Here is a 27,682-nt window from a genome sequence, read left to right as displayed (position 1 = left end):
CATAATAATGCATTCTGCAAGCAGTTTGAAGAGTAAATTTTGCTACTAATCGACTTGAATAGCAGGCACTATTAGCAGGGGTGAGAGAGCTGTACGTATTGCACATTTTTATACATTTTCTTGTGTGCAGCACCAGAAATAGCAACAAAATAAGACGTGCGCAAACGTGTCTTTGACTTTGCGCCTTTCTGGACTTTTTCAAATATGCATAGTACCGCAAAAATGTGCTGCCGTGTTTCTGCTTTGTGTTCTGGCACCACTGTCGCTTAGCCAAAACCATCGAGTTATCCTCCCTAACCGATTGAGTGGCGTGGGTAGTGGCGTGGACTCTCGGGTTTTATGTTGTGCCTGGCGGATTCCTCCAGTTGCTGCGATGGTTATGTCGACGCTGCTGCGTGCAGTCACTTATGCACACGTGCTTGCTATAAGCTAGTACCATTGTTGCGTGAACATGGAGTCGTCCTTGTGCATGCAACTAGTCTCCTGCATGCCCTGGCGCGTGGGTTCTCAAACTGGGTTCCGTGAGTGCCAGAACACATGCAACTTGCTCCCTGTTTACCCCCAAATAGCTACTATAATATATTTAGACAGGCAAGTTTTATTAGCATTTTGCATTTTAAATAGCCATATTCGCACACCAAATCCGCACATCGGCATCTGCAGGTAGCGAGAGACCCTCTTGGTTATTTGCAAACCCTGGGTGACAGAACGCGCATTTAAACCAGTTTCAAAGGGACAGTAAAGGCAAATACTAAGTCAATGTTTATTGCTGAAATAGCAGTCCAGAAACCTTGTAGTGCTACTTTTGTTCCAAGGAAGTGCTTATTTCTAACTACAATATCGTTTTAGTGCTCCGTATCCCGTTAGCATACTTCGAATTACCCACCCCAAGTGAAAACTTTTGCGTCTCTGTTGCTGTGCTCAACATTGCCCCGCTGCACTGCGCGGCCACCAACACTAGTACAGTGAAACTTCCTTAAACCGTACCCGCGTAAACAGTAGTTTCGTTTTAAAAGTAGTGAAGCCAAATTCCCGGCTCGGCGGCCATTGAACATAATGCATTTTGTATTCGCATAAGCCATACCTGCTTATCGCGTATGTATCGGTTAATAAGTAGTTTTTCAATTTTCGTTGCGCACTCGCCGCGGCATGTCGTCCCCCACTGGGCCCCGACAGAACAGCAAGCCCAGAGATCGAAACACGCCTCGCTTGTTTGTGTGAATGATGATGGCGGCTGTGTTGGTGAGCGCCATCTATTGGATTTTTCTGCAACAAGAAGCACTCGACCAGCTAGGCTTCTGGTGTTGTCCACGCGATGGCGCTTTGCACAAACACGCAAACACGGTGTGCGCTTGCTTTGCTTTCTTTGTTCCTTTGGCGCCGTGCATAGGTGTTCTCTGGTTGATCTGTGCCGTACAGCTCTCGCGTCGTTTTTCACGTGTTGTGTATGTGCGCTTGTGCTGCCGTGCATAAGTGTTCTCTGGTTGATCTGTGTCGTACAGCTCTCGTGTCGTTTTTCACGTGTTGCGTATGTGTGCTTGTGCTGCTTCGTACTGGCGTCATGCCGAAGCTGGGACAAAAGCATAGAGTGCTGAAAATAGAGAAATTGGACATCATTTGTGCTATTGAAAGTGGCACGAAAAAATCGGCGCTGGCACGCGAAAAGGACCTGCCGTTAACCACGCTGGGTGGAATTTAGAATTCCAGAGAGAAGTTGCTCGGCAGTGCTACTGCAACTGCGAAAAGGTGCCGGCAACGCGGTTTGGCGTTTTCGGATGTAGAGGAGGCGCTGGTGAAGTGGCTAAAAGCTGCACGGTAAAAAAATCTGCCTATCAGCGGACCCCTGCCCGTGGAGAAGGCCCTGTTTTTCGCCTCGCAGCTCAACCATGACAACTTCGTGTGCAGCAATGGCTGGCTGGCCAGATTTAAGGCGAGGCACGGCATTACCACTAGGACTGTTTCGGGAGAAGGTGCTGCTGCTGACGTGGATGGCGCGGAGCAGTGGCAAAATGGTCAGCCGAAGAACATCTTGGAAGACTACGCATCTGATGACATCTTTAATATGGATGAATTGGGACTATTTTTTAAGCTGCTACCAGACAAAACGCTCGTGTTCAAAGGCGAGACTTGCACCGGCGGCAAGCATGCAAAAGACAGAATATCAGTGGCGTTTTGCATAAACATGACTGGAACCGACAAAACTCCGCTCCTCGTGATTGGAAAGTCGGCGAAGCCTAGATGTTTCAAAGGCGCCCGGTTGCCATCAGGGGTCATCTATCGCAGCAACACTAAAGCATGGATGACGGCAAAACTCTTTGAGGAGTACGTGCACCTCATCGATCGTCGTTTTGCGGCTAAGAACAGAAGAGTTGTTATTATTTTAGACAACGCTTCGGCGCACGTCGCCCTGGACAACCTGACGGCTGTGAACTTGGCGTTTCTGCGACCACCAAACACAACAGCGATTGCGCAGCCCTTGGACCAAGGCATCATTCGAGCTGTAAAACAGCTCTACAAGAAGAATCTGCCGTGCAGATTTCTTCTCGCCATTGAATGTGGCAAATTATTCTCCATCGACCTGATTGGCGCGATTCACCTGCTCGAATACTTGTGGCGGCAGGTTGAAGCAACGGCAGTTCAAAATTGCTTCAAGCGTGTTGGCTTCAGTGTGTCTGCGGGTGACACAGATGACGCCAGTGACACCATCGACCAGACTTCGGACATCGTAGACAAAGCTTGCAAAACTCTGCGTGGCTAAAGTGCTGGAGCGGCAGGGTGTTACGGAAGGCATTTCCTTCCCCGACTTCAGAGACGCAGACAGCGATCTCCGGACATGTCCGATGAAGCCATTGTTGCCTCGGTTGTCGAAGTGTCGCCAAATAATAGAGGTGAGGACGACATGGAAAGCGACAACACGGGTGATCCAGGTCCGACAGTGGCCGAAGTGCGCATTGCGTCAGCGTCATGCGGGTATTTGCCAAGAAGAGGGGCTGGCGGAAAAGCTGGCTCACAGAATAAGTGAGTTTGAGGCCGCTGTCGTTGCTGCTAGGCCGCCGCGTCGTCAAATGAAGATTAGACTTAGTCACGCAAAGTTAATAAATTACTGCACGTTTTTTGTTTTTTCATCACACTCCCTGAAGGTTTCTTTTTTTTGACAGGTAAGTGAGCGACCTGACGCTATTTCGGTTAAGCAGTACTACCGTTTAATACATACTTTTTCCTAGCTCCGGCCAACTACGGTTTAACGAGGTTTCACTGTAGCAGCAAAGCGAAAGTAGCGCAAACAGTAGCGGCAACAATTATTGAACAATTTCCTGCCATGGGCTGCCCAATGGCAGGCGTGCTTTGTTCAGGTGGGCACTAGGTGGCACGGCCCGTCCAGTTCAACCAGGCGAAAATTTAACTTTTGAAAATACTCGCGTTATTCGCCATAGTAACGTCCGGTAGTGATTTTTCTCCATGAATCAAACAAAAATGAACAAGCACCATTTTAATACATCTCTTGATGCACAGAAAGTTTTAGTGCAGCTAGTTCAATTGTGTATAATTGTAGGCGGTGACTCTTATGTCATTGGGATCATTTTGCGAATGTCCTTCTCGTGGCACATCTGTTCTCGCGCATATTAATTTCTCGGTAAGCAGGGCACTGCTGTTGGTAATTTTGTTGTTTCAGGTTTCATACATTCAGATTTCAGTCTGACATAAAGTATTTGACTTTAGTGTCCCTTCAATAGGCATCTCGGCGGCGCTTTATTCAGGACTTTAGACTACCGCGGTGGGGTACTCCGGGAGTTTCCAGGGCACTCCGGACGCGTTGGCAATTACACGGAACAGTTCTCATAAACGGTCATTTGCCACTGCTCTGTTTTGTCATCAAAACTCCCAGCGCGTGCTTTTGGGCGTCGCTGCGTGGCGGCTCTTAGCTTTACGTTCAACCGGTCTTTCGGTTGGTGGCCGTTCGGCAGTGTGACTGGCATAAATTCTTTTCTTTTTCTTCTTTCTGCAACCAAACCTGCCTCTGTACGTTGGGCGCTTTGTTTGCGTGGACACGTTGCTTACCTACACAGCACAGAACGAGCGTTTTTTACGCAAGTGGCGAAGCGGCGTTGCGGCAATCGCAAGTTTGTGTGTATGTACGATCACGCAAGTGGCGAAGCGGCGTTGCGGCAATCGCAAGTTTGTGTGTATGTACGATTATCAGGAGTTCTGCATCAAGGGTCATTGCCTACAATATTAAAGAAAAAGAAAATAGAAACAGGCCAACATGGGCAGTATTAATGTGTGGTTGCGTGTGTCAAGAGGCGTTATTGGTACCATTCACCTGCCACTTAGTGCCATACGCACGCACTTTACAAAATAATCGGTGGGCAAGGTTTCCTGGCTTCCACGCCAAACTCTTAAGTGGTCTCGCACGTGGTGGCCGCAAACGGCGGTGCAGTGTGCTTTTGTTGCCTGTTAAATGTTGCGAAAGTGCCTTTCTTTTCGATTCTTTATGTGATGCATTTTTCTTTTTAAATGTCTCTGGTGAACCTAGTTTTCATAACCTTTTTTCAAATATTATTCTATATTGGTTACAAAGGCTAGATGAGCCACATGGTATGTTAAAACATAGTGTAGTTCATACTTGGCAACATGCTCAAAAACTGTTCAAATATGTTCATAGTCTGTTTCAGTGTTGTGTACTGTGAGCCAATGAAATACGCACTTGTGCCCCCATGTTGCTAAAAATGATTTTTTTCAAGCTCCTAGGACGACGTATTAAATGCCGCAAACTGCTGCAAAGCAAGGTTCGTCTGCTCCAAAATTGAAATTTTGCTGCTCCAAAAACTGCTCCCAGTGCAGTTTCAACCATCTCACCCCTACTATTAGCAAAATATTTGAAAGTTCAAGTATTCGCACACCCCTTCTTTTCTCTGCAAGGTGTGTTTTGTCATTCTACTCTGGCCGGTTTGGACTGTAGTCGCAGTATGCGTTCCTGGTCTGGTCCTTAATCCGTGTTTAGTCAATAGAAATTTCTCCCTCTAAAGATCTCCAATGCTCTTGGTGATTTCAGGCTCGGCGGCTGGAGGCCCTGACGGCCGGTGCCAAGGGTCTGATGCTGGACGACGACCTGGAGAAGACTGAGCAGGAGCGCATGGACATCTTCTACAACTATGTCAAGGCCCACAAAGCTGCTGGTGCCCTGGATGGCAAGGAGGTGGTGGGCGAGGCCGAGCGCCTCGAGGTTCGCGACAAGGCCCCGCTGGTGCTGTGCGAGCTGCTCTTTGATGAGAACATCCTGAGCCAGGTGGCTGGGCAGCGGGCCCTGCTGCTGCGTTTCACCCATGGCAACCACCGGGCACAGCGCTATCTCCTCGGGGGCATCGAGCAGGTATGGACCTAACAAATGCCGTGTTCCGCACCTTTAATGAATTCTCATTGGACGAAGTTCGTATCAGCTGGGTTCATGTCACCAAGGTTCTGTAATTTTTAGTACGTCCAGTACTTACTGCACATATGAGTATGCATGTTGGCAACTGAAGTGGAGGTAGCATAATGGGCAAAGCTGCACATCTAGTGTTATCTATGTAAGCTATTTTATTTTATTTTAATGAAAGGATACACAGGAAACTAATGCATTTTATAGTTTGCCAAAATAAGACCTGGATCGTACTCGTCTGCCAATTGTGCATTCTGGTCGTCAGGTGGTCAAGGAGTACAGCGCAGCCCTGCTTCCGCGTGTGCCCCACCTGTTGAAGCTGCTCTATGACCAGGACATTGTGGAGGAGGAGGTTCTTCTGGACTGGTCTAAGCGGGTCTCCAAGAAGTACGTAAGCCGAGAAGTGGCCCAGGAGATCCACGAGCGGGCCCGCCCCTTCATCAAATGGCTCCAGGAGGCCGAGGAAGAGGAGAGCTCCTCCGAGGGCGACGGGGATGACTCCCAGGATGAGAACGTTGAGGTCAGTGGCTACACACTTCACACGAGGCGTGTTAGAATGTCGTCGAATATTTTAGAGTACTGTGAGCTCTCGTGAAACAGAACCTAAAGGGACCAGGAAAACGTACCATTTACTGGGAGATAAACAAGGTTGCAGTAGTCAGGTACGAAAGCAATCAGTTGTAATAGCTGTCTTTCATTTAAACACTTCTGTTAAAGACGAAAAAAGTTTTTTTCAAGCATTTATTTTTTAAATGCACGTAAATCAGCTAGTGTTCGCTGTAGACTTCTGGGCTGTTTCAGTTAGGTTTGCAACAAAGCCTAACCACACTGAAACGCTGCATGCATAGTCTTTGCTAAACCAAGCCAGATATACGCTTCACTCATGGTTACTAGGTTTACTATCGCTTAGAAGTGTGGCAGCTTGGGCTAATCGGTATGGCATGACGATAGTGTCCTTCGTGTCCTCCTTGTCTCTGTGTGGTCGTTTTGTTCTCGCGCTATAACTATCGTCTTTACTATCGCGTTCGGCCAATGTTTTCATTTATGTGGCTAAATATATCCTGTAATGTTGTTTTCATGTTACGGTGAGTCTTTTCGTCTCTGCGAAGGACAATGTCAAAGTCACGCTTGTTCCTTCTGTCCTGTTGTAGTACTATATACAGTGAACTCCCTTTCAAACGAACTCGAAGGGACCATGAAAAATTGTTTGTCTTATCATATGTTCGTCCTATCAGAAGCACCCACGAAAAAAGAATTGGCTACATACCTAGGTGCATGCAAATATCTTAGTTCAAAACAAAGTATCAAGTACACTTACAGTGAAGGAAAAAGACACAAAAATAATTTATTTGAGGGAGTAACCTGATAGGCAACTGCGTTCAAGTGCTCTTGCTCGGCTTGATCCAGTCCATAATGGACGTCTGTCGCTGTTGTGCACATCGGCAAGCTGCCACAAATGACGCCATATCTCCTAGCGATCTCAAAAACACTTCGGTTCTTTCATGCTGCTCAAAATAGTTCCTTAACGAACTAATGTAGAGTACTGCAGCATCATTTGCCACTGGCGCAGGCCCCATGCTGGCATCTTCGTCACCTCCGAAAGAACCTCTAGAACCTCATCAATCAATGTGTCTAATGTGTCTTCCCTGTAGGTTGGCACATCTTCAGCGACAGTGACATAACTGCCTATGTCCACGGCGAGTCCTTTATTGCCTAGCGAGGCAACGAGGCTCGCCTCTTCCTCGTCGTCTTCGCAACTGTCCTGCGCCGAGCACTCGGGCACCACAAAACCAGCATGACGGAATGAATTTATTATAGTCATGTCAGTCACCTGGCTCCAGGCATTTGAGAGGAGAAGTGCTGTCAGCTGGTCCACTGTGTACTGTTTGTCGCTCTCCATGCACAGTAACATTCTCTGCAGAAGAGATCGGCGATAGTGCCTTTTCAGGCTGCTGATCACCCTCTGGTCCATTGGCTGGAGCTTGGCTGTGGTGTTAGCAGGCAAAAACTCCAAGCAAATGGCCTGAAGGTCGGCGACGTGCCCGTGCCCAGGGCAGTTGTCCAACAGGAATATGATGAGTCTCTTTTCTTTCTGGAAACGGCGATCTATGTCTTGCAGCCACTCCTCGAAAAATCGACTGAGTCATTCAGGATTTTGAGTTGGCCGTGTAGGTCGCCGGTAGCGTTTTAGCGTGCTTGAAGCAGCGCAGCGATCTTGGTTTGCCGATGACCAACAGTTTCAGCTTGTCGCTTCCTGACATGTTTGCGCCAACTAGTACGGTAACCCTCACCTTGCTGTGCTTTCCCCCTGTGCAGTCGTCGCCAGCGAAAGCGAGCTGCTTCTTTGGAAGCAGCTGGTAAAAGAGGGCTGTCTCGTCAACTCGCCGGGGTCATAATCCTGAAGGATCTCCTTCAGCTTGGTCGGCCTCCAATCGTTGCAGGTCACTTTGTCAACGGCGGCGGCCTCACCGGCAATAGATCGGAACGCAAGTCCGTGTCTTTTTCTGAAGCGATCGAGCCATCCGTCGCTGCAGGCAAACTCAATGTTCATTCGTAGGGCGATTTCCTCCGCTTTTGCCTTCAGAACTACGCCGTACACAGGCAGACGCTACGAGCACATTGTATCCATGCGAACAGAACATCCTCCAAGCCCTTCTGCGCAGCCGTCCGCATCTTCTTTCGCTTGGCGCGAAGTCTCCATCGCTCAATGCAGCGGTTACCTGCGCACTATCCTTCACGATGCCCGTTAGCGTGCTCTTCACAATCCCGAACTTGCGTGCAATCTCGGTCTTCGTGAGCTTGCCAGCTCTCACTTCGGACAAAATTTCTGCTTTCCTTGAAAGCTCGATTGGCTTTCATTGTACAGTTGGCTTGCTGGCCATTTTCAACGAGACAAGCGAAGCAATCAAAGCGCATAGAATATAAAACGTGCGATCGCAGACTCGGCGCAGGGAAAGAGCTCGTTTCCTCGACGATGGCGGCGGCAGCGACGGCGAGGTCTGAGAGGGAGAACATCCACGTGGAGAGAGCTATGGCTGCACGACGCGAGCTCACACGTTCCCGCTGAGAAATGGCATTGGTCATGAGAGCTGCTCTCTTCGCGAATACGAAGTCTCGGTCGCCATTTTGTTTTTTTACTTTTTCCCCTGCTTGCTTCTTCGCGGCCGATAGCTGATCTCAAAACTATCTCATTTTCTTCTTGTTTGCTTTGTCGCTCGCTCTGCGGGTCGAGGTGCGGGTGACGCCGCGGGCCATTTTTTTGTTGCTGCCTCCCTCCCTCCGCCATGGCGCGAATTCGCTTCGCGCCGTTGCTGCTTTTGTATTTTCTTTCCCCCCGGCTGCGGGAATGCCCCCCCCCCCCCCCCCAAGGTTGCCATAATTTTTCTGTAGAATCTCCTCGGTCTCCCGGTCTCCACGAAAGTGTTCGTCTTAACAGAAGAGCAGGTGCAAAACTGTTCGTCTTAAGCGGATTTTTTTTGCATTGGTTCTATGGAAAACCAAACAAACCTTCTCACGTTGTTCGGCATAAGCGAGAATTCATCTTAAATGAGTTCGTCGTAACGGGAGTTCACGGTACTCCCAATGTTCACTTAATTCAATGAGCCTAGCACTAACGTGTGTAAATGTGCTGGCGTTGCTTTCACCAGGTGGTCTACTCGGACCGTCACATCAGCACCAGCATCCAGGAGGTGAAGGAACAGCCCAAGGCACCACCTGCCAACAAGGCCGCACCGGCCAAGGGGGCAGACGAGGACGACATCGACATCGACGCTATCTAGGAGACTTCTCTTTTGATTTTTTTCTCCCTCCCCCATCTGCTGGCGTCATTTTACACGGCAGTTGCAGCAACTGAGTCTGTCCAGCTTGTTTGCTGCTCTGCTACCTTCCTCTCGTGGCCCCTTCCCATTTTTGTACTCGGTGCAAATTGCTGGCACGGTGACATCTTGATACCTGGGCTGGCTCTGTCCTCAAACCTTAGTCTTCTTTTTTTTTTTTCCCTACACACGCCTTTTTTTTTTTTTTGCGAGCTGTTTCCTCTCAGTCAAAGTGTCGATGACCTTTAACTCTCTCTCTGCACACACGCACTCTTCCTCCACGCCTGTGAACTCTTTGTAGACAGGTGTTTTCTTTCTCTCATTCTGTCTCGTCGGCGAGAGTAAAGACAAGGCAAAACTTGAGCAGCTTACTTTTCCCCCCCTCAGTACAGTTCGACGCAACTTTACAGAACACAACGCTCACTTGGATAGAAGTTGTTTGTGAACAAGAAAAGCAGCAAAACAAATGTTTAGAATGCTAGTGGAGAGGGGGAACCCTAAAAATGAAAATGAAGAAAAAGTCAAGTGCGGGGTTTTAATGAATTCGGCAACATGGTGGTAATTCAGCGTTGATAAGTTAAAAAAATTGTGGCAGAAAATCATCTTACATGTGGGGGGAGAAAAGAAAGGTGAATGACAAAGAAAAATGGACTTTTGCTGTTGCATGACAAATTTGTTTTCTAGTTATTTACATTTATATGCTTTGTTTACTTTTAATAATAAAATTTTCTATTTCATTTCCCGTTTCGGACGTGTCTGTTTTTTGTCCGCAACCCAGAATAAGCTGCAATGCTCTTTGTGCAATTGCAACAAAAAATTGTCATCCTTTCTTCGTCCCCTAGGTAAATTTGTGTATGTGGTATGGAGAATTTCATGTTACAAATAAAGTTTATTCACACCACTCTAGTGGCTTGTTTCTTGCGGGAGAGACCACTTGGACCAGTGTGAATTTCCAGCATACCTTGTGTAGCCTTGTAGACTACCACCATTGCAAATGCAGGTGGTTGTTTTTACTTTTTCGAATGAATGACGTGAATGAATGAACAAACTTTATTTGAAGTTGGGCAGTTTCCTCTGGGCGAGGTTGGGGAAGAGGGTATTAACCCCTGTCGCTTCCCACCCTCTATTGATTATCATGTGTGATGACCGTGCCTCGGGTACAAGCAGAGTTTCAGGTATTCGTCATGTTTCGGGTGCTTTCTCTTTCGTACTAATAAGCACCCATAATACTACAATGTCATGGTTAATGTAACGCTTTAGAGGAAATTGGCTAGGCTGATAAAGCTATAATGGCACGAGCAGAGATATGTTGGTATGTTGTCATTACCCCAATATACAGAAGTGCCAATTATTGCATGTTAGGTCACCCACTCTCGCAGTGTAAACCATGAAGAGTGCTCGCATAAGAACTGACTGAATTTGCTTCATGTTTGTACATATAAGACAATTTTTGGGGAGATTCAATGGCTAGTAACGCAGTGTACTGTACGTAGAAGGGAGCGTTTGCAGGTTTGTTTACTCTATAGATAATGACATCATCCTTGCATGCGTCGTTGTCCCTCCCCCCCCCCCCCCTTTTTTTTGCCATCAGCCCACAACTCAACTTATGATAAAACGGAGGCACAAAGCATCAAAAATTGCCAGGGGTATTGCAGTATGCAGTTGGAAATGCGAGTGAAACATCACCCGAATGCCGAGTATAGTTCCATCGTGGTGGCACCCGTGCAGTTGCAGATTTCGGTGCAAAGGCCCCATGGTGAGCTTTTCCTGTGAAGTCAGTGCTATCGACAATGTACGCATGGAAGGCAGATGAGAGTCATCCAAGATAGACCTTGAGCTCTTCTTTACTCGAATGCGTTGCTTTCAGTGGGGGAGAGAGAATAAAACTGTTAAGATTTTCTGTGCGAGTAGATATGTGACTGGGATCCTTAGTCCGGGATCCCATTTTTGCGGGCCGCTGTCCTCGCACATTCAGTGGGATCGTGAATGCAAACACGTGGCGCTAGCCTGTGGCGTCCACGTGTAGCTTGCGGCTCTTGGTGGTTAAGTAAGCCAGTGGCTGTGAATTTGGTTATTTGCAGATAGAAGGGGGAGCGATTACTAGCCAACTGAATCGTGCATTCCGGGCAGCGTATTGCGCAATAGTGTGGCTCGTGTGTTCTCGAAAGCCTGAACTACCGATTGGTAGCGTGTATCCAAGCGGCCGTAGTAGAACTGTGACGTGACCCATCAGCAGACTTGTAGGGACGTGTAGGCGCCGAAACGTTCTGTGACGGTGTAGGTGGTTTGGTAAAGACTGACAAGGGCACAATGACACCTCCAGTAATTGGACACTACACAATTTCAATGGTGCATTTGATGATATTGCAAAACCCTCGCCAAGTTATGGCAAGGCTGGGAGTGACGACAGTAAGGAATGACAGGAGGGATTGAAAAGCACGCTAGTCGGTGATTCATACTTAAATGTTGGCAGCTCAAACTAACGGGATGTAAATAAAGTCCCTGGATAGTTTTTCGGAAAGCACCGTGTATCATTTAACCGAGCCACCGTGCTTCGCAAGTTCCTCACCCGCCTCTCAGGCCGGCAGTTGATAAAGGTTTAATTGTAGACACCTTATTTGCAAAACCTTATCGATTCGCAGACACCTTAGGCAAAAATCGCCTATAGAAAAACCAATAGCCTATCGGATTATCAAAGTATTGGTGTATTGGTGTTCTTTAGGTCTATAGGTGGCATTGTGGTCTATTGGACCTCTTTCGGTCTATTAGTGTATTGGTCTATTTCTTTCTTCAATTAGTTTTTCATGTCTGTACCCTATCTGTATGTATGGTACTGCTACAGTCACAGAGTTTCCTAACTCAATGGCTACAGTGAACTAGATAGTACTACTGTGTATTTTGAATGTTAAAACTTTTCTAGTTTTAATTTGTGCTAGTGGTGCGCAATAAGGCACTCCTGCGGTACACAAACCTGCGGCAGCAATCGCGAACATCGATGTTCACCTCGCAAGCGCTCGAGCGAGCTCGCCTACGTTGCGACGTACAGGGGCGACGAAAAGAAACACGAACCGCGCTGTTCGCATTTGTCTGGGCGCGCTCTTAGCTTGGTCACGCTATTCTGGTCATTATGCACCATGAATGGCTCGTCTTTTATTACCACCAAGGCTAAAAGGGCTTGAGAAGTAATGCGACCGGCAAAGCGGGGAGACGTACTGTTCGCGTTTTTATTATACATAGTGTTCATGTGATGTCACTCCCGCCATTGTCGCCCTCTCCCGCCATGCCTGGGTACCTCCCTGGGTTCACGTGCTGCAGCGCGGTTTGTTGGGGGCTCGTCATCTGTTGCTGTGTACGATGTTGAAAGAGAAGCACTAATTGTGTTTTGTTGTTGTTGTACTTTAACGAGCTCATTGGATCAGGAAGGCCTCGCTTGTTCACTCGATACAAGACCAGGAAGTCAATATGGACCACACCAAAATCGATGTGGGAAAACCACGCTTCGGAGTTTAAAGGCACCAAATGAAGGAGACGCAAACGCCAGCATCCATGGTAAAAGAGCGTGTTCTCTTTCGGCTGGTCACTTCCTCTTCCTCCTCGTTCTCCGTCTCTTGGTGCGCGCGCTATTCGCGCGGGAGGTTCAAACAATTTCCAACATCCTCCGCGCCCGAAAGTTCAATCGCCCAGCTCCAACGGGCATAAAAGTTGTACTGGCCTCGTAACTTCCGTACCTCCTGCCAAGACAATCTTGCAGGCTCTAACGTGATTATCACTTGATAAGTACACGTCAGTAACTCTACCAACTTTCCAAAAAGTTATGGGCACCTTGTCTTCCTTAATGACGACTACATCGTTAACCTTAAGCTGGTTGCAAGGCTGTACTCGCCTAATGTGTGCACTCCTCAAGCACAAGAGGTAGTCTTTATACCAACGCTTCCAAAAATCAGCCACTATTTGCTGCCTGTACTTCCAATGCTTTAAAGTATCGGAGCGAGTTCCCGACGTTTCAGCAGTATTAGCACTAGGCAGTGTAGTAGACTTCCTACCGGTTAGAAAGTGCGAAGGTGTAAGTACAGCTGGATCGGTAGCGTCAGCGGAGAGGTACGTTAATGGCCTAGAATTCACTACATTTTCTACTTCGGTAAGAATGGTCACAAGCTGCTCGAAATCAAAGCAACCTTTCCCTAGAATTTTCCGTAGGCAGCTTTTAACAGTGCGAATCATCCTCTCCCAAAATCCACCCCACCAAGGACTACGTTCTGCAATGAATTTCCAGGTAATGTGGTTATTAGAGCAAAAGTCCTGTACTTGGAAGTCTCTCAAAGCTCTGTACATCACTTTTAAGTCGCGACTGGCAGCATGAAAAGCTAGAGCATTGTCGGAATAAATAACACTAGGCAAGCCGCGTCGCGACACAAACCGACGGAAAGCCATTAAAAATGACCCCGCCGTCATATCGGAGCACAACTCCAAATGGATCGCCCGAACGACGGCACACGTAAAAATAACGATATAGGCCTTCACGGGACTGGTTCCTTTCACAAAAACGGGACCAGCAAAGTCAACACCCACAACTTGAAAAGGGTGTGATCTCTTAACCCTGTCGGTCGGCAGTGGTGCGGTAGGGGCTGTTGCAGGTTGGAGCTTGAATCTAGCACACACTTTGCACCTAGAGAGCACTTTTTTCACACACTGGCGGCCCTTAATCACCCAAAAACACTCGCGTAGCTCTGAAAGGGTATCGTTTACACCACTGTGCAGCAGGCGCCGGTGCGTGCGGTCGATGATGAGGTATGTGCAGCGGTGGTCAGCTGGTAGTAGAATCGGGCACCTCACGTATTCTGATGTTTTTACGTTGTCAAGCCGGGTCTTGATTCTTAAAATCCCATCATTGTCCAGGAATGGATGCAGATTACGAATTCGGGATGCCTTAGCTAATGGTTGGTTTTTTAACAATGAGGCGAGTTCTATACTAAAGGCTTCCGCTTGTGCATTCTTCATCCATGTAAACTCGCCTTCTTTTATCTCAGGGGCAGTGAGTGGGCCCATCAGACGACGACTGGTGTGCACTCGACAATTGTGAATAAATCTTCGAATCCAAGCTGTGATTCTAACAACTCGTATCCAGCTGCTGTACTTGTCGAGCTCGAAAAGTGGCTCTGCTTGCGAGCATTGACAAGCCAAAACTGTTGTGTCTTCGTCGTTTGATCTACATAGTTCATCCGTTGACTCATGAGGACCAGCTTCACTTGCCGGCCACGTTTCTTGGGTACCAGATAGCCAGTCAGGCCCATGCCACCATAAATCGCTAGTACAAAGGTGATGCGCTGATATCCCTCTTGTAACTAAGTCGGCTGGGTTTGTCTTTCCAGAGCAATGTCTCCAGCGACTCGGGTCTGTGAGCCCTTGGATCTCAATTACCCTGTTACAAACGAAGGGCTTCCACTTGGTGGCTGTAGACTTGATCCAACTCAAGCAAACTTGGGAGTCGGTCCAGCAGAAGTATTCTATATTTGTGTGTGGCAAAGTATCCACAAGTAGCTTAAGAAGTCGAGCTCCAAGAACCGCAGCGACGAGTTCCAGGCGTGGTAAAGTGAGACCCTTGATTGGAGCGACCCGAGACTTAGCGAGCAGCTGCTGGAGTCGAACCGCTCCGGTACTGTCTTCCACTCGTATGTATGCCACTACTCCGTAGGCACACGGGCTAGCGTCCGTGAATATATGCAGCTGGTGAGTGCTTTTATCAGGGCTGCTGTTGTCTAGTTGATACCTCTTGGTTCTAAAGTCTTTGAGGTCTTGAAGTTCGACAGTCCACTTGTCCCACTCGATCTTCAATGTCTCGGGGAGAACGCTTTCCCAATCGAGTCCTTGCATCCATATCTTCTGAAAAAGTATTTTAACTCGAATGGTGAACGGTGCTAGCAGTCCCAAGGGGTCGAAAATTCGTGATGAAGCCTGAAGCACAGTTCGCTTGGTACAAAGTCCCGCTTTTAAGACTTTCGTCACAGAGTCAATTTTCACCGAAATGGTGTCGTCGGTGTAGTTCCAGGATAGCCCAAGAACCTTAGATTGTGTAACCTGCTCAGCTGACGTCTCTCCTGCTTGCTTGAGCTTCTCTCTTAACAGGTCGCAGTTTGTTGACCACTTCTGCATTTTCATTCCGGCCAGCTCCATTATGGCCTTCGTCTCTTCGTAGAGTTGTAGCGCTTCTTTTGTCGTTGAAGCTCCGAAAACTAGGTCATCGACGTAGAAGCTTGCCTTCAGTTTTGCGGCCGTTACTTGGTAAATTTGTTCAACGTGATCGAAATGGTATTTCAACGTTGCAGATAATAGGAAAGGGCTTGCGGAGGTGCCGAATGGAACTCTGGTCATTCGCATTTCTTGTATTTTTGGCAGTGGTCTGCCTGACATTGGTAGCCCTTCAAACCACAAGAAACGAAGAGCATCTCTGTCTTCTTCTCGAATGCTGATTTGTAGAAACGCCTTCTGCACGTCTGCTGTAATTCCGATGGCGAAAAGGCGAAACCGGATCAAAACCTTGAAAAGGTCAGCATTCAGATTAGGACCTTTTTCGAGTTGTTCGTTGAGAGAACAAGCTCCTGATGCATGCGATGATGCGTCGAAGACTACGCGAAGTCTCGTCGTCGTAGATGTTTCGCGGATTACCTCTCGATGCGGCATGTAGTATAGGTGCTGTGTACAATAAGGGGCATCTTCAACTTTTTCAGCATGACCGTCCACCTCATACTGCCTGATAGCCTTATCGTAGGCTCTCATGGCTTCGTCGTTTGGTGACAGCCGCTTGACGAGTCCATGGAGCCTCGAAAGGGCTACTTTGCGATTGTCGGCCATGTCGACGAGAGGTGATTTCCATGGCAACGCAACTTCATAGCGTCCTTTCCGAAGCCTGGTAGTGTTGTTGAATCCTTCCAAAATATCTGCGTTGCACTGAGACGTCGGCGTGTCGGCAATTCCGATAGCATCGAGGTCCCAAAATCTTTGTAATGGGAAGGCGATCTGGTCGTCTTCGTGGGAACCTGTTCGAAGAACACATACTTGGGTGCTTGCTTTGTTACTCGTGCTTCCACCACCAGATAAGGGGCCTTGGAGAGTCCAGCCCATCTTTGTGTTAATGGCGAGTAAGGCAGGGTTTTCTTCATCCCACCTCACTTCACTCGTGTTGGGCATCAACTTCCAAAGCTGGTCCGATCCAATGAGGACACTCACACCTGGCTCACAATCTACACTCGGGTAAACGACTGCGTCAGCCAGATGTTTCCCCTCCGCTGCGATGGCTTGAAGAAGACGACTCTGCCTTGGTGCTTCAATCATCTCCTCGCAAATAAAGGGCACCACTATGGCCTCAATGTCAATGGTTAGGTCGTCGTGCTGACTGCGGAGCGTGATCTTGACCATTTTGAATCGTCGGGTTGGGTCGCTCGCTCTACCAAACGCACTGATGGCGAGTTCGGTCTCGGCAACAGCAGGTAGACTTAGCTTGGAAGCGACGCTCTCAGTGACGAACGTTCGCTGGCTTCCGTTGTCGAGAACACCGCGTATATAGCAACAATGAGATGAAGTCGTTACCCAAGCTCGAAAAGTCTGGAGAAGAACATCATTGATGAGTCGGGGAACTGAAGCTCTCTGAGTGGAAACTTGCACCGTAGCATTCGGTTTCTTCTGAGCATTAGTCACTGATGGTGTTTCAGAACTACTAGCATTGCACATCGAGGAGGCGTGTCTGCGCTTGCATGCTTGGCAGTGCACTCTCCGCCGGCAATTGCGGACCAGATGTCCTTTTGACGTGCACCGGAAGCATCGACCGTCTGTTACAAGTTTGTTGCGCTTCTCGGCCAGAGTCATGTCACTCGTGCAGTCCTCTGTCTTGTGATCGGTAGCAGCGCAGAAAAAACAGGACGAGGGGGAAGATAGTGTCTTGTTTTGAAGAACGGATGCTGTAGGAGTCGCGGACTGCTTCTTGAATGATCTATTTAATACAGGTACGCTGTTGTTCGATGTCGTTGGCAAATTGTTCACTAAAGAACTCTTTTCTCGACATTCAACTTCGATGCGGAGAAATTTCATCAGCTGCTCAAGTTCCTGATCAGATGAAGCCTGGCTCGTTTCCGTCGTGTTCTCCATACTTTCTTTTTTGAAGTATTCTACGACAATGTCAGCTGGTATGACTTTGAGCAGAACTTCATTCAGCATAGCCGCGTAGGATGACTCCGTGATTCCAAGACTACGCAGTCCCCTCCTGTTTAGTTGAACTGTGTCGAAAAGCTTGCGCAGAGCAGTGACATCACTCGCTAATTTCACTGGTTTGAGCGTGCGCAAATTTCCTAAGTACTTCTGCTCAATGACTTTCTTGTTTCCAAACCGACGTTTCAAAATTTCCAGCGCGTCATCGTAACAAGAATCTGTCACCTGAATACCGGCGACGGCCTGAGCTGCAGGTCCATCTAGAAGTGAGGCCAAGTAGTGAAACCGGTCTGTGTTGGACAGCCTTGGGTTCTCGTGCACAGAGTGCAGGAACATATCCCAAAAGGGTTGCCACTTGATCACGTTTCCATCGAAACGAAGAAGCTCCAGCTTGGGAAGTCGTGCGCCGAACTCACGTTGTGGAAGTCGTTCATGCTCGCTCGGTGCACCCTCACAGGTCCTTGCGCCCATGGCTGGAGTTGTAGACGACGCCGGCGTAGCAGAAGTCTTCAGAACTTCAATGTGGTGCTCGAGCAACGCCAGAGTACTGTTAGCGGCGTCATCGTATTGCATGACCACCTCATAGTCGTCTGCCGCCAGGTCGTCAGTGATCAGAGTTTCAACCTCGTTGTTCAAGGCTTTAAGTTCCACGTTGCTGGCGCGTAGGCGGCCGTGCAGCATTCGAAGTCCAGAAAGCTCGAACTCATTGGACTGGAGCACCTGGTTGACCTCGTTGATGATTCTCGTGTTCATCGATCGCCGCGAGGCCCGCTTGCTCTTCGCTCGCTCCATGTCGGTCTAGCTCGCAGCGCAGCTCACCCACACCAGGAATGAAAGGCTCGGGTCGTTGTAGGCTTGATTCCCGGGTCGTCGGCACCAAAATCGATGTGGGAAAACCACGCTTCGGAGTTTAAAGGCACCAAATGAAGGAGACGCAAACGCCAGCATCCATGGTAAAAGAGCGTGTTCTCTTTCGGCTGGTCACTTCCTCTTCCTCCTCGTTCTCCGTCTCTTGGTGCGCGCGCTATTCGCGCGGGAGGTTCAAACAATTTCCAACATGTGCGACACGTACACCAGTCAACTGCGTACAACGGCTGCCCGCCGCGACCTACGAAGGCCCATATTATCTCGCTTTCACTACAAACACTTCACATTGCATGGCCTAAGAACAAGTAAAAGCCTCGAGCCGCAATTTTAAGAGTAGATAAGCGAATTGCAGCAGCTCCCATCACCTAGGCAAGTTTACTAGAGATATAATATTTATATATTGCTGTGGCCCACGCCACCAAAGTAGCAGCGCCTCCCCCACACCTCCAAGTGTTTTAAACAGTGTTGATGTTGAGCCTATTTCAATAAAATTTGAGAAAACACGCGAGGAAAATATTATGCTAGGCAGATAGAGACTTCGCGTGGTGCGTACCGCGGTAATGCCGGTCATCACTTTTTTTTTGCGTATGTTTTGACACCTTTTTCACATTGTATTTTACTTTTGTTGAACGCTAATGTACAGTGGAGTCCCTGAAAATGACGGAGACCTTGGTAGACAATGAATTGACCATTTTTAAAAAATCCTGACCCCCCAAATCGAACAGATCGGCTATAGACGTTATCGGTGTACGGCCTACCCCAGCAGACTTCCGGTGCGGCACTTCCAGCAATGCTTTTTCAATGGTTGTAGCGGTGTTTTCGTGGTGTGTTTCAGTTTGCTGCTCTGTTATTTCTGGCGCATTGATTAGGATGTGTTTGCAGCAACGTCTAGCGGCTACATGAAGAGACTCACTATTGAGTTGTCGACTCAAAATACCCGCCGCGGCGTTCCGGTGAGCGCGGCTTCCTGCTCCATGTTAACTCTGATAGTGGTCGCGCCTATACAAACAGAAAATGCATAAACTGCAGGAGAAGTTTGTCAGCAAACTTAACTGGGCTGCTTGGTTCTGCGTGGCAACGATGTGAATGAGCTTTGAAGACGTGGACTGGGCACACCTGTCTTTTCCCTGTCCGCGTCTTCAAAGCGCACCCACATCGTCGACATGCAGAAGAAGAGTCGCTTGATTCATTGTGAAGTTGTTCAATTCAGCTTTTTGTCTAGAACTGGAAACCTTCCTTCTGGTGAACCCCGAAGATATTTGTGCTTTCGTCTAAGCATACAACCTCAGGATAAAACGCTTATTTCTGTGCCTGTGCCACACCGGGCACTTTTTTTTAAAGAGATCAGCGGCGATCACAATCGCTCGCGATCCGAAGTGTTCATGTGACTGAGAAATTATAAGATGTGCTGATGTGATGTCAACTGCGGCTGCAGGGTCACGTGAGCTATTATGTTTACTCACGAGTAAGCTATTCGTGAATCAAACTTTCAAGTTGAACTTACCTAAATTTACTGTCCGTGTTCACACCCAAAAGATGCATTAGCGAGAATGCGGCGATGTTCATTAGCGGCAGAAAGACAGGCGATGAGTCATTTGCTTGCACAGATGAAAGCCCACTCGCCGACGTCGCTTTAAAAAAAATCAAATGTAACGATAACGAAACGTGCACACCACGACGTACACTGTGCGGCAATTCATGTTAGGCGTGGATACTTTGCGTCCCGTGTTGTTTCTAACAGTGCACACAATTGATATAGCTCAAAATATAAAATAAACACCTTTGCGATTAATTTTCAGTGATAGCTTTCCTGTTTTGCTGCCCATTTCAGGCGTCAGTACGCCTATGTGCCCCGGGTGGAAAACGACAGTGGCTGCATGATGTGTTGTTATGCCTGCGAGTCCACAGCGAACGTCCGTGCCTCTGAAAAAGGCAATCTGTGTCAAGGCCAGCCCGCGAGCCCGCCTGACGCGAACAACTCAACGGCGTCGTCACGTGGCGGTGCCTTTCTGTCGGGCAACGGACAGCGAGCTCCTCAACCCACGAGCGCGTCGAAGCAATCGGCGCCTTCCTGTCTGGTGAGCCTGACGCAATGCCTCGTGACGTCACTCGTCCTTGTGTGCAGCCACGTGCAGCGCAGCGGCTCCGCATTCTATGAGAATGACGCGGCCCAGCGGCGACCCCATTGGAGGATTCTGACCTCGCGACCAGCGGGGCTTCTGGTTGGACACTTGGTTACTCAAAGAATCCACCCGGTGCATATAAAAGAAGCCCTGCGGCGCGTCGCGAGGAGAGACCTATGTGCTAAAGAGAAGAGCTCGGCTCTTCGGGTCTCTAAGCTGTCGGCCCCAGTGCCGAATTTGTAACGCCTCTGTATATATGCTGTACATAAACCTTGTTTAACTCACCGTCGTCTCGTACGCTCGTCTATCAGCTCTGCGCAGAAGCAGTCGCGAGCTGAGAAACCTACGCTGCCAAACGGCTGGTGACCGTGTCGGCGGAGATCAGAGCAGTGGCGCCTTCGGGACCGTGTTGGCGTCGCCGTCTTTCGTAACAGTGGTTGGCAGCTGCGGGATCGGCCGGCGTGAGCAACATCGATGCGGTGAGTGCCTGATGTTTTCCCCTCAGTTCACCAGACTACTCCAGCTCAGGTTGTAATAGTTTAGAGAAGGGCTGTGTGAAGCATTAGAGTGAGCGTTGATCGTTTCAAGCAAAGGCAGAGTGCTTTGAAACCAAAGTTAATGCGGAGGGGGTAAACACGGGAGTGTTAAAAATTGCTTGCGCGTCTTGCTAGTAGACTTATAGTGAGTACGGCAAGTAAATTCTTAACAGGGGCAAACAGCAAGAGGCTAGTGTGAACGATGGAGAACCTTAAAGTGAAGGAACTCATCGAAATTTGTGAGGAACTCGGCATTACTTTAGGCCGTGCGAAACGAAAGCAAGCGATCCTTGAGATCATGAGGGATGAAGGAGTGTCAGCTGAGGAAGTCGATGAGGCCTGGGAGGATATCAAAGCACGCCGCGAGGAGGCTGAAAGGCGAGAAGTAGAAGCTCGCGAACGTGAAGAAGCTGAAAGGCGAGAACGCCGTGAGGAGGCCGAGAGGCAGGAGCGCCTTGAGTTGAAACGAATAGAATTGGCAATCCTACAGTGTTCGCAGGCGTCTAGCGTAGCTTCTGTGACAGTTGAGGTCAGCGGTCAGAGAATTCGCGACTAACTGCCACCGTTCGTAGTAGGCGAGGACATGGCGAAGTATCTCGTCAAGTTTGAACACGTCTTTGAGCGAAATGCTTTGGAGCGGTCTCTTTGGGCGCAGAATCTGTTAGCTCTTCTTCCCGGCGAAGTGTCTGACGCAATAACTTGCTTGTCGAGGGAAGCGTTTGAGAGCTATGACGAGATTAAGGAAGTGCTCTTGAGACGTTATAAGTTGTCACCCGAGGTTTTCAGGCAAAGGTTCTGGTATGCTAAAAAGGGGAATGAGTCACACGTTGACTTCGAGTTTCGTCTTAAAGCTTATTTAATTGAATGGCTCAAGGGCGAAGGTGTTTATGACGACCACGATAAAGTGGTAGAATGCATTACATTGGAGCAATTCTACCGCTGCATCGAGGAGGATGTCAAGCTTTGGCTGCAGGACAAACGTGGTGAAGTACAGCTAAACAAGTCAGCAGAGTTAGCTGAGGAGTATTATACTCGCCGAAAGTTGCATAGCAGAGCAATGCGCGTTGAAAAGGATGAAAGGAAAGAGGGCTTTTCAAAGAAACTTGATCAACAGAAACAACGGAAACCCGCTCCGCAACGTAATTTCAAGAAGAACCCGTCTCTTACGAAGGACACTGTAGGGGAAGGGCAAACGGAAGCGGAAAAATCGAGTGAGGTTCCTAAACAACGCACTGATACCACACGGACGTTGGAATCACGGAAGCCGCTAATCTGCTACAACTGTAAAAAGTAAGGGCACATCGCGATAAACTGTAAGCAAAAGTTTGCTTTCGCAACAATCCGAGAATCGGAAAATAACATGCGGTTGTTAGAGCCGTATATCCAAGAAATTAGTGTGAATGGGAAAACATGTCGAGCACTTCGTGACTCAGCGGCAACCATGGACGTTGTCCATCCTTCATTGGTGCCCCTGGATGACTTTACAGGAGAATGCGCGTGGATCAGGCAAGTCGCCGAGGTGCAGAGTGCTTGCTTACCAATCCCTACGGTTGTCATTGAAGGCCCGTTCGGTAAGCTTCACACAGAAGCGGCTGTGTCTGCCGCACTTCCCGATCGTTTTCCTTATCTTTTCTCTAACAATTCAGAGCAGCTTCTCAAAGAGCAGGGTGAATCATTCTTCCCCAAGTTAGCGTACATGGCCCTCACGCGATCGCAAGCTCGGAAGCTTTCGCAGGAGCTTGATCTTTTTCATTGTAGTGAACCATCAAGTGACCTTGGCGGCGAGTCGGCGAAACCTCAGAGAAGAAATACTCCGCGTGAGTCATGTGAGCAGTCACTCCAGCAACCCGTCGCCGAAGCGACTGGCGCGATTTCCGTAGCAGGGGGAGACGACATGGCGCCATTGAGTCAGAGCGAGAGGGGTGCAGCGCTCTCGCCTGTAGCGGAAAGTTGGAGTAAGCTGTCGAGGGTTGATCGAGAAACGCTCATTCGAGAGCAGCGTGAGGACCTCTCGATTAAAGCGCTAATGGAAAGCGAAAACTTGAGAAAAAAAAAGAATGTAACTTTTTTTTTTTTTTGAGAAAGCAGGGCTCCTGTAACGGAGCTACACAAATGTGCAACGTCGCAAGTATGAGCCGCTCTTGGTACCGCATAGGTATTGTCGCCTAAAAGTGGCCGGTTACTGAGATGGAGCATGATTCTCCAACAGCACAACTTTGATGTTCGCTACAAAAAAGAAAAGCTAAATGCTAATGCAGACGCATCGAGCCGTGCGTCTAGTTAGTACCTTCTCCATCTTTCGGTTTCTCGCTGGCGATTCGGGGCAAAATTTTGTACTCATCACGGCCTTAGCTGAGCGCTGTCGTCCAGAGTGATCTCAACGAGCCAACTTTATGTTCTATTCTATTTCGTTACGTTGTTGTACGTAACAGCGTGTAAAAATTTGAGTTCTCGTTTTAAGAGTCTTGTGTCCCACATGTGCCTCTTGATGTAGAGGGAACGGAATTCCGATAGACACATAGCTAGGCATATGTTGTACTATACTTTGTCTGGTGTTCTGTCGGGTGACCGAGGGCACTTGCTTGTGTCGTGTGTTGTCTGTTGTCGAACCGTTCTTGACAAGTTGCAGAACCATCGACAAGTGCTGGGACCAAAGATCGTCAGAAGAGACGAGCAAAGCTGGCCGACAAGTTGTGGCGACAAGCCTGTGGAGCTGGGATCCGTCCTCAAGAATGGGATGTGTTCCCGGAACGGAGTCTGGAGCTGCATTCTCCCCTTGGCCCTGGAGGCGAACTTGGAGGGACCAGACGAATGAGCGCGCCTGATATCCGAGCCACGTGGAAGCAGCTCGTCTTTCCGGCGCATTGTCTGGCGGCGGGGGTGCTGTTATGCCTGCGAGTCCACAGCGAACGTCCATGCCTCTGAAAAAGGCGTCTCGCTTGCTGGATTTCGGGCCGACCGATCGTGCGCTCGCGCGCTTGCGATCTCCGGCGTCAGCGTGGCTCTGGCCGACTGGACTCGCCCTACGTCACCTCCTGCCGCCGACGACCTTCCACCTCCGACGACAGTGCAGCTCTGACTTACTGGACTTGCTCTACGCCATCCACCGACGCCGAAAGGAGCTCTCGCAGGTGTGCCCCGTCCTCGGACTCCAGTGACCGTGCTCTCATCTTTCCTATCTCTTCTATCTCCTCAGTTTGTCCTTGCTCGCTCTGGCTTACCACCTCACGTCTCTTCCTCTCTTCTCCTTCTTCCGCTTTCCTACATCTTTACTCCTATCCTTTTTATCCCTCCTCACTCCCATCCCTTGTGAGCTACTGTGGCGGTGTTGCTCACCGAAGCAGACAATAACGGGGCTCACTTTTCTCTTCTAAGAATCACTTCTCTCTGAAAAAGGCAATCTGTGTCAAGGCGAGCCCGCGAGCCCGCCTGACGCGAACAACTCAACGGCGTCATCACGTGGCGGTGCCTTTCTGTCGGGCAACGGACAGCGAGCTCCTCAACCCACGAGCGCGTCGAAGCAATCGGCGCCTTCCTATCTGGCGATTGATTGATTCACTGATTTGTGGGGTTTAACGCCCTCAAACCACCATATGATCATGAGAGACACCGTAGTGGAGGACTCCGGAAATTTTGACCACCTGGGGTTCTTTAACGTGCATTCAAATCTGAGCACACGGGCCTACGACATTTCCGCCTACATCGGAAATGCAGCCGCCGCAGCCGGGATTTGAACCAGCGACCTGCGGGTCAGCAGCCAAGTACCTTAGCCACTAGACCACCGCGGCGGGGCTTCCTGTCTGGCGAGTCTGACCCAATGCCTGGCGACGTCACTCGTCCTTGGGTGGAGCCACGTGCAGCGCAGCGGCTCCGCATTCGATGAGAATGACGCGGCCCAGCGGCGACCCCATTGGAGGATTCTGACCTCACGACCAGCGGCGCTTCTGGTTGGGCATTTGGTTACTCAAAGAATCGACCCGGTGAATAAAAGAAGCCCTGCGGCGTGTCGCGAGGAGAGACCTATGTGTTAGAGAGGAAAGCTCGGCTCTTCGGGTCTCTAAGCTGTCGGCCCCAGTTTTGAATTTGTAACGCCTCTGTATATATGCTGTACATAGACCACGTTTAACTCACTGTCGTCTCGTATGCTCGTCTATCAGCTCTGCGCAGAAGCAGTCGCGAGCTGAGAAACCTACGCTACCAAACGGCTGGTGACCGTGTCGGCGGAGATCGGAGCAGTGGCGCCTTCGGGACCGTGTTGGCGTCACCATCTTTCGTAACAATGTTGGCAGTAACCGGTCGCCTTCGACTAGTCTAACGTCTGACTGAGTATCGCCTCTGTGCCATCAGTCTGCGCTGAGCTTTGCATTGCCTTTGATGAAGTGCAGAAAAAACCTACGCTCTCGTAGTGGGAATCCAGTTTTCTCCCACGATCGTTACAATGCAGACGTTCTACCTATCGTCATCGGTCGGAAAACAGAACGTTTCGACTAGCATATAAAATTATTTCAGGCATGTAGACTGCATCCTGGTTTGACACAGCTGTGCTCGAGTTGCTAGCGCTTCATCGGAAGAATTTTATCAACATAAAACATCGAAACACAAGCAGCCGCAGCCAGCAACAAACGCTTTACACAAAAACAAGCGAAACCGGAAGTTTCAAGGGGTGGTTTTCCGGTGACCGCACAATGTTGCTAGAGACCAGCAGGCTCTGGCGAAACCGTCTATGCTTCAAAGTGAACTAATATTGTCTCGCGTCCATTTTCACAGTTTGTTTTAATGCAATACCCAAATTTTCGCGATCGCCGTCACGTTTTTAAACACCTCCTTGACACGCTGATTGTGCACGCAGAGGTGGCGGACAAGTTTGTATGTACAGTATCTTGGTAAGCTATCTCTGTTTGTAGGTAAGTGCTTGGCTATGGCACTTACCCGTAGTGAAGTTACACCTGAAGACGCAAATATCACCGAGTTTCTTCGAGTAGTTTTTGCTAATCCGTGCCAGCCAAACACGCCGGTACTTTTCGGAAAATCGCAATGTGTGTTCTCAATTTTAGGTAATAATGTTCAGCGAAGAAACACCCTGAAGCTCTGCTGCCTCTTCGTGGACTACTAAATCAACTTGCCTCACTAGCAGCTGATAATTCCTCAAAGTTGCATCATGAGGCAAAACTAAACGGGCGAGAGCACGAGGAAACAACACAAACACTACACTACACAACACAAACACTACAGCGGTAGGCGACGGAGTCGGTATAGGCACTCGGGCATGTCAGTGGCGCATTTTGGAAGGGATGAAGGGGGGCTGCGTGACGCACGTGTGCACTATGTATTGTGAGAAACGTATTTGTCTACCGGCTGAAAAGGACGATACATTCAAGCAGGCTGTGACAATTAAATTTATACCATACACTTGGGCTTCGCTTATTTTCTTATTAGCTTATTCCACCCACTCCCCCCGTTTGCATGTTTTTCGAAAGTAAGCAGTACGCTGCTGCCTTTACACGAGGCACTGCGCCGTACTTCCGACTGAGCTGCAGAAATTAGGTGCCTTTCTCCTCTTCTAACCACTACCACCACCACCTTTACACGAACATCGAGTTTTCCTGCTTAAACATATTAGCTGCAGCGACGCTCTTTTTTGAACTCTTATGATAAGTTGAACCTTAATTTTTGCGGTCTTATCCCACAAGTGTAATAATCACAATGTTGAGTACATAGTGCAATTACTCAAATTCACAGGAGCGAAATCACATTGGGGACACTTATGGAAAAAATACGAGTGAAATATTTTTGAACACCTAAGTATAAAAATAACAGCTGTCACTTAGCTCACACGTTGAACAAATCAAAACTCCCTTTCCATTGGATTCACTACTAAGTGATGTACATATGGATGACCATGCATATGTAACCTCACAATTATTTGATTCTGGTGGCAATCCACAGCTGCTGATCCTATAAATAATAAATAGCTGCTATATATTGATTCTATAGGCAATAAATATGTATCGCATATTACAAGCTATCCGTACTAATACGCACAAATGACTGTCGCCTATACACTTTAATGCATATTTATTGGTTCTATAGGAGACAAATAGTTGTCTCCTACTGAACCCCAATATGGTGCCAATACGTGTCTATTAGTTCTATAGGTGACAAATAGGTACAACCTATAGGTCTTATTGGTGACAAATGGATGGGGACAAGTGGTATTTATTGGTGCCAATAGAATTCAAATAAGACATATAAAGCCTGAATGCTGCTCTTGTAGACCCAGCAACATTTCTATATTCGCATTTCTGCTAGGGATATTACACATACGCACTCACGCACGGAAGAACACACACACAATCGCCTCCCCAATCGCTAGCACGAAGCCCTCACTTTTCGGCGGAGACCCACACTTTACAGTATAAGGAAGGCCGAAGTGCAAGCACCATCTTCATTGCATCTACCTCGAATTTTTGCTCACGGCCAACGCAGCTTCACCGCTCACACACAGACGCCAACGACTTAATTTCTGCGAAACAAGCTCTTTAACGATGTCGCGCTTTAAAACTACAAGATTTACCCAAGGGAAAGAAAGTACTTTAATTATGTGGTGACTGATCCCTGGCACCCTATAATTCGCAGGCGACTAGCGTCGCCTATCATTTTCACCTCCATAGTCGCCTGCATGTGGCCTGAGCTTTGATGAGAAAGTCACATTCGCAACACTGT

At 48.6% G+C, this 27,682-nt stretch overlaps 1 protein-coding gene and 1 long non-coding RNA gene across 3 annotated transcripts in view; one reads left to right on the top strand and one right to left on the bottom strand.

The window, feature by feature from the left end:
- eIF5 (eukaryotic translation initiation factor 5) overlaps positions 1 to 10,135 on the top strand; it is a 56,678-nt gene extending 46,543 nt beyond the window's left edge. For both annotated transcript variants that reach the window (XM_037419092.2, XM_075866077.1), the window contains 3 exons: positions 5,054 to 5,371; positions 5,685 to 5,939; positions 9,067 to 10,135. In XM_037419092.2, coding sequence (XP_037274989.1) covers positions 5,054 to 5,371; positions 5,685 to 5,939; positions 9,067 to 9,198 — 705 coding nt within the window. In that variant the 3' untranslated portion in view covers positions 9,199 to 10,135. The remainder of the gene's footprint in view (positions 1 to 5,053; positions 5,372 to 5,684; positions 5,940 to 9,066) is intronic.
- Positions 5,388 to 19,933, bottom strand: LOC142765317 (uncharacterized). The gene is made up of 2 exons (XR_012884176.1): positions 19,805 to 19,933; positions 5,388 to 6,022 (listed from the first exon to the last, which is right to left on the bottom strand). It is a non-coding gene; the product is annotated as an uncharacterized LOC142765317 (long non-coding RNA).
- Positions 19,934 to 27,682: the final 7,749 nt, after the last annotated feature.

The sequence above is a fragment of the Rhipicephalus microplus genome, chromosome 6 (assembly GCF_043290135.1).
Source record: "Rhipicephalus microplus isolate Deutch F79 chromosome 6, USDA_Rmic, whole genome shotgun sequence".
Taxonomy (NCBI): Eukaryota; Metazoa; Arthropoda; class Arachnida; order Ixodida; family Ixodidae; genus Rhipicephalus; species Rhipicephalus microplus.
Note: the sequence above shows the minus strand (reverse complement) of the source record. Positions and strands in the feature narration are given on the sequence as shown.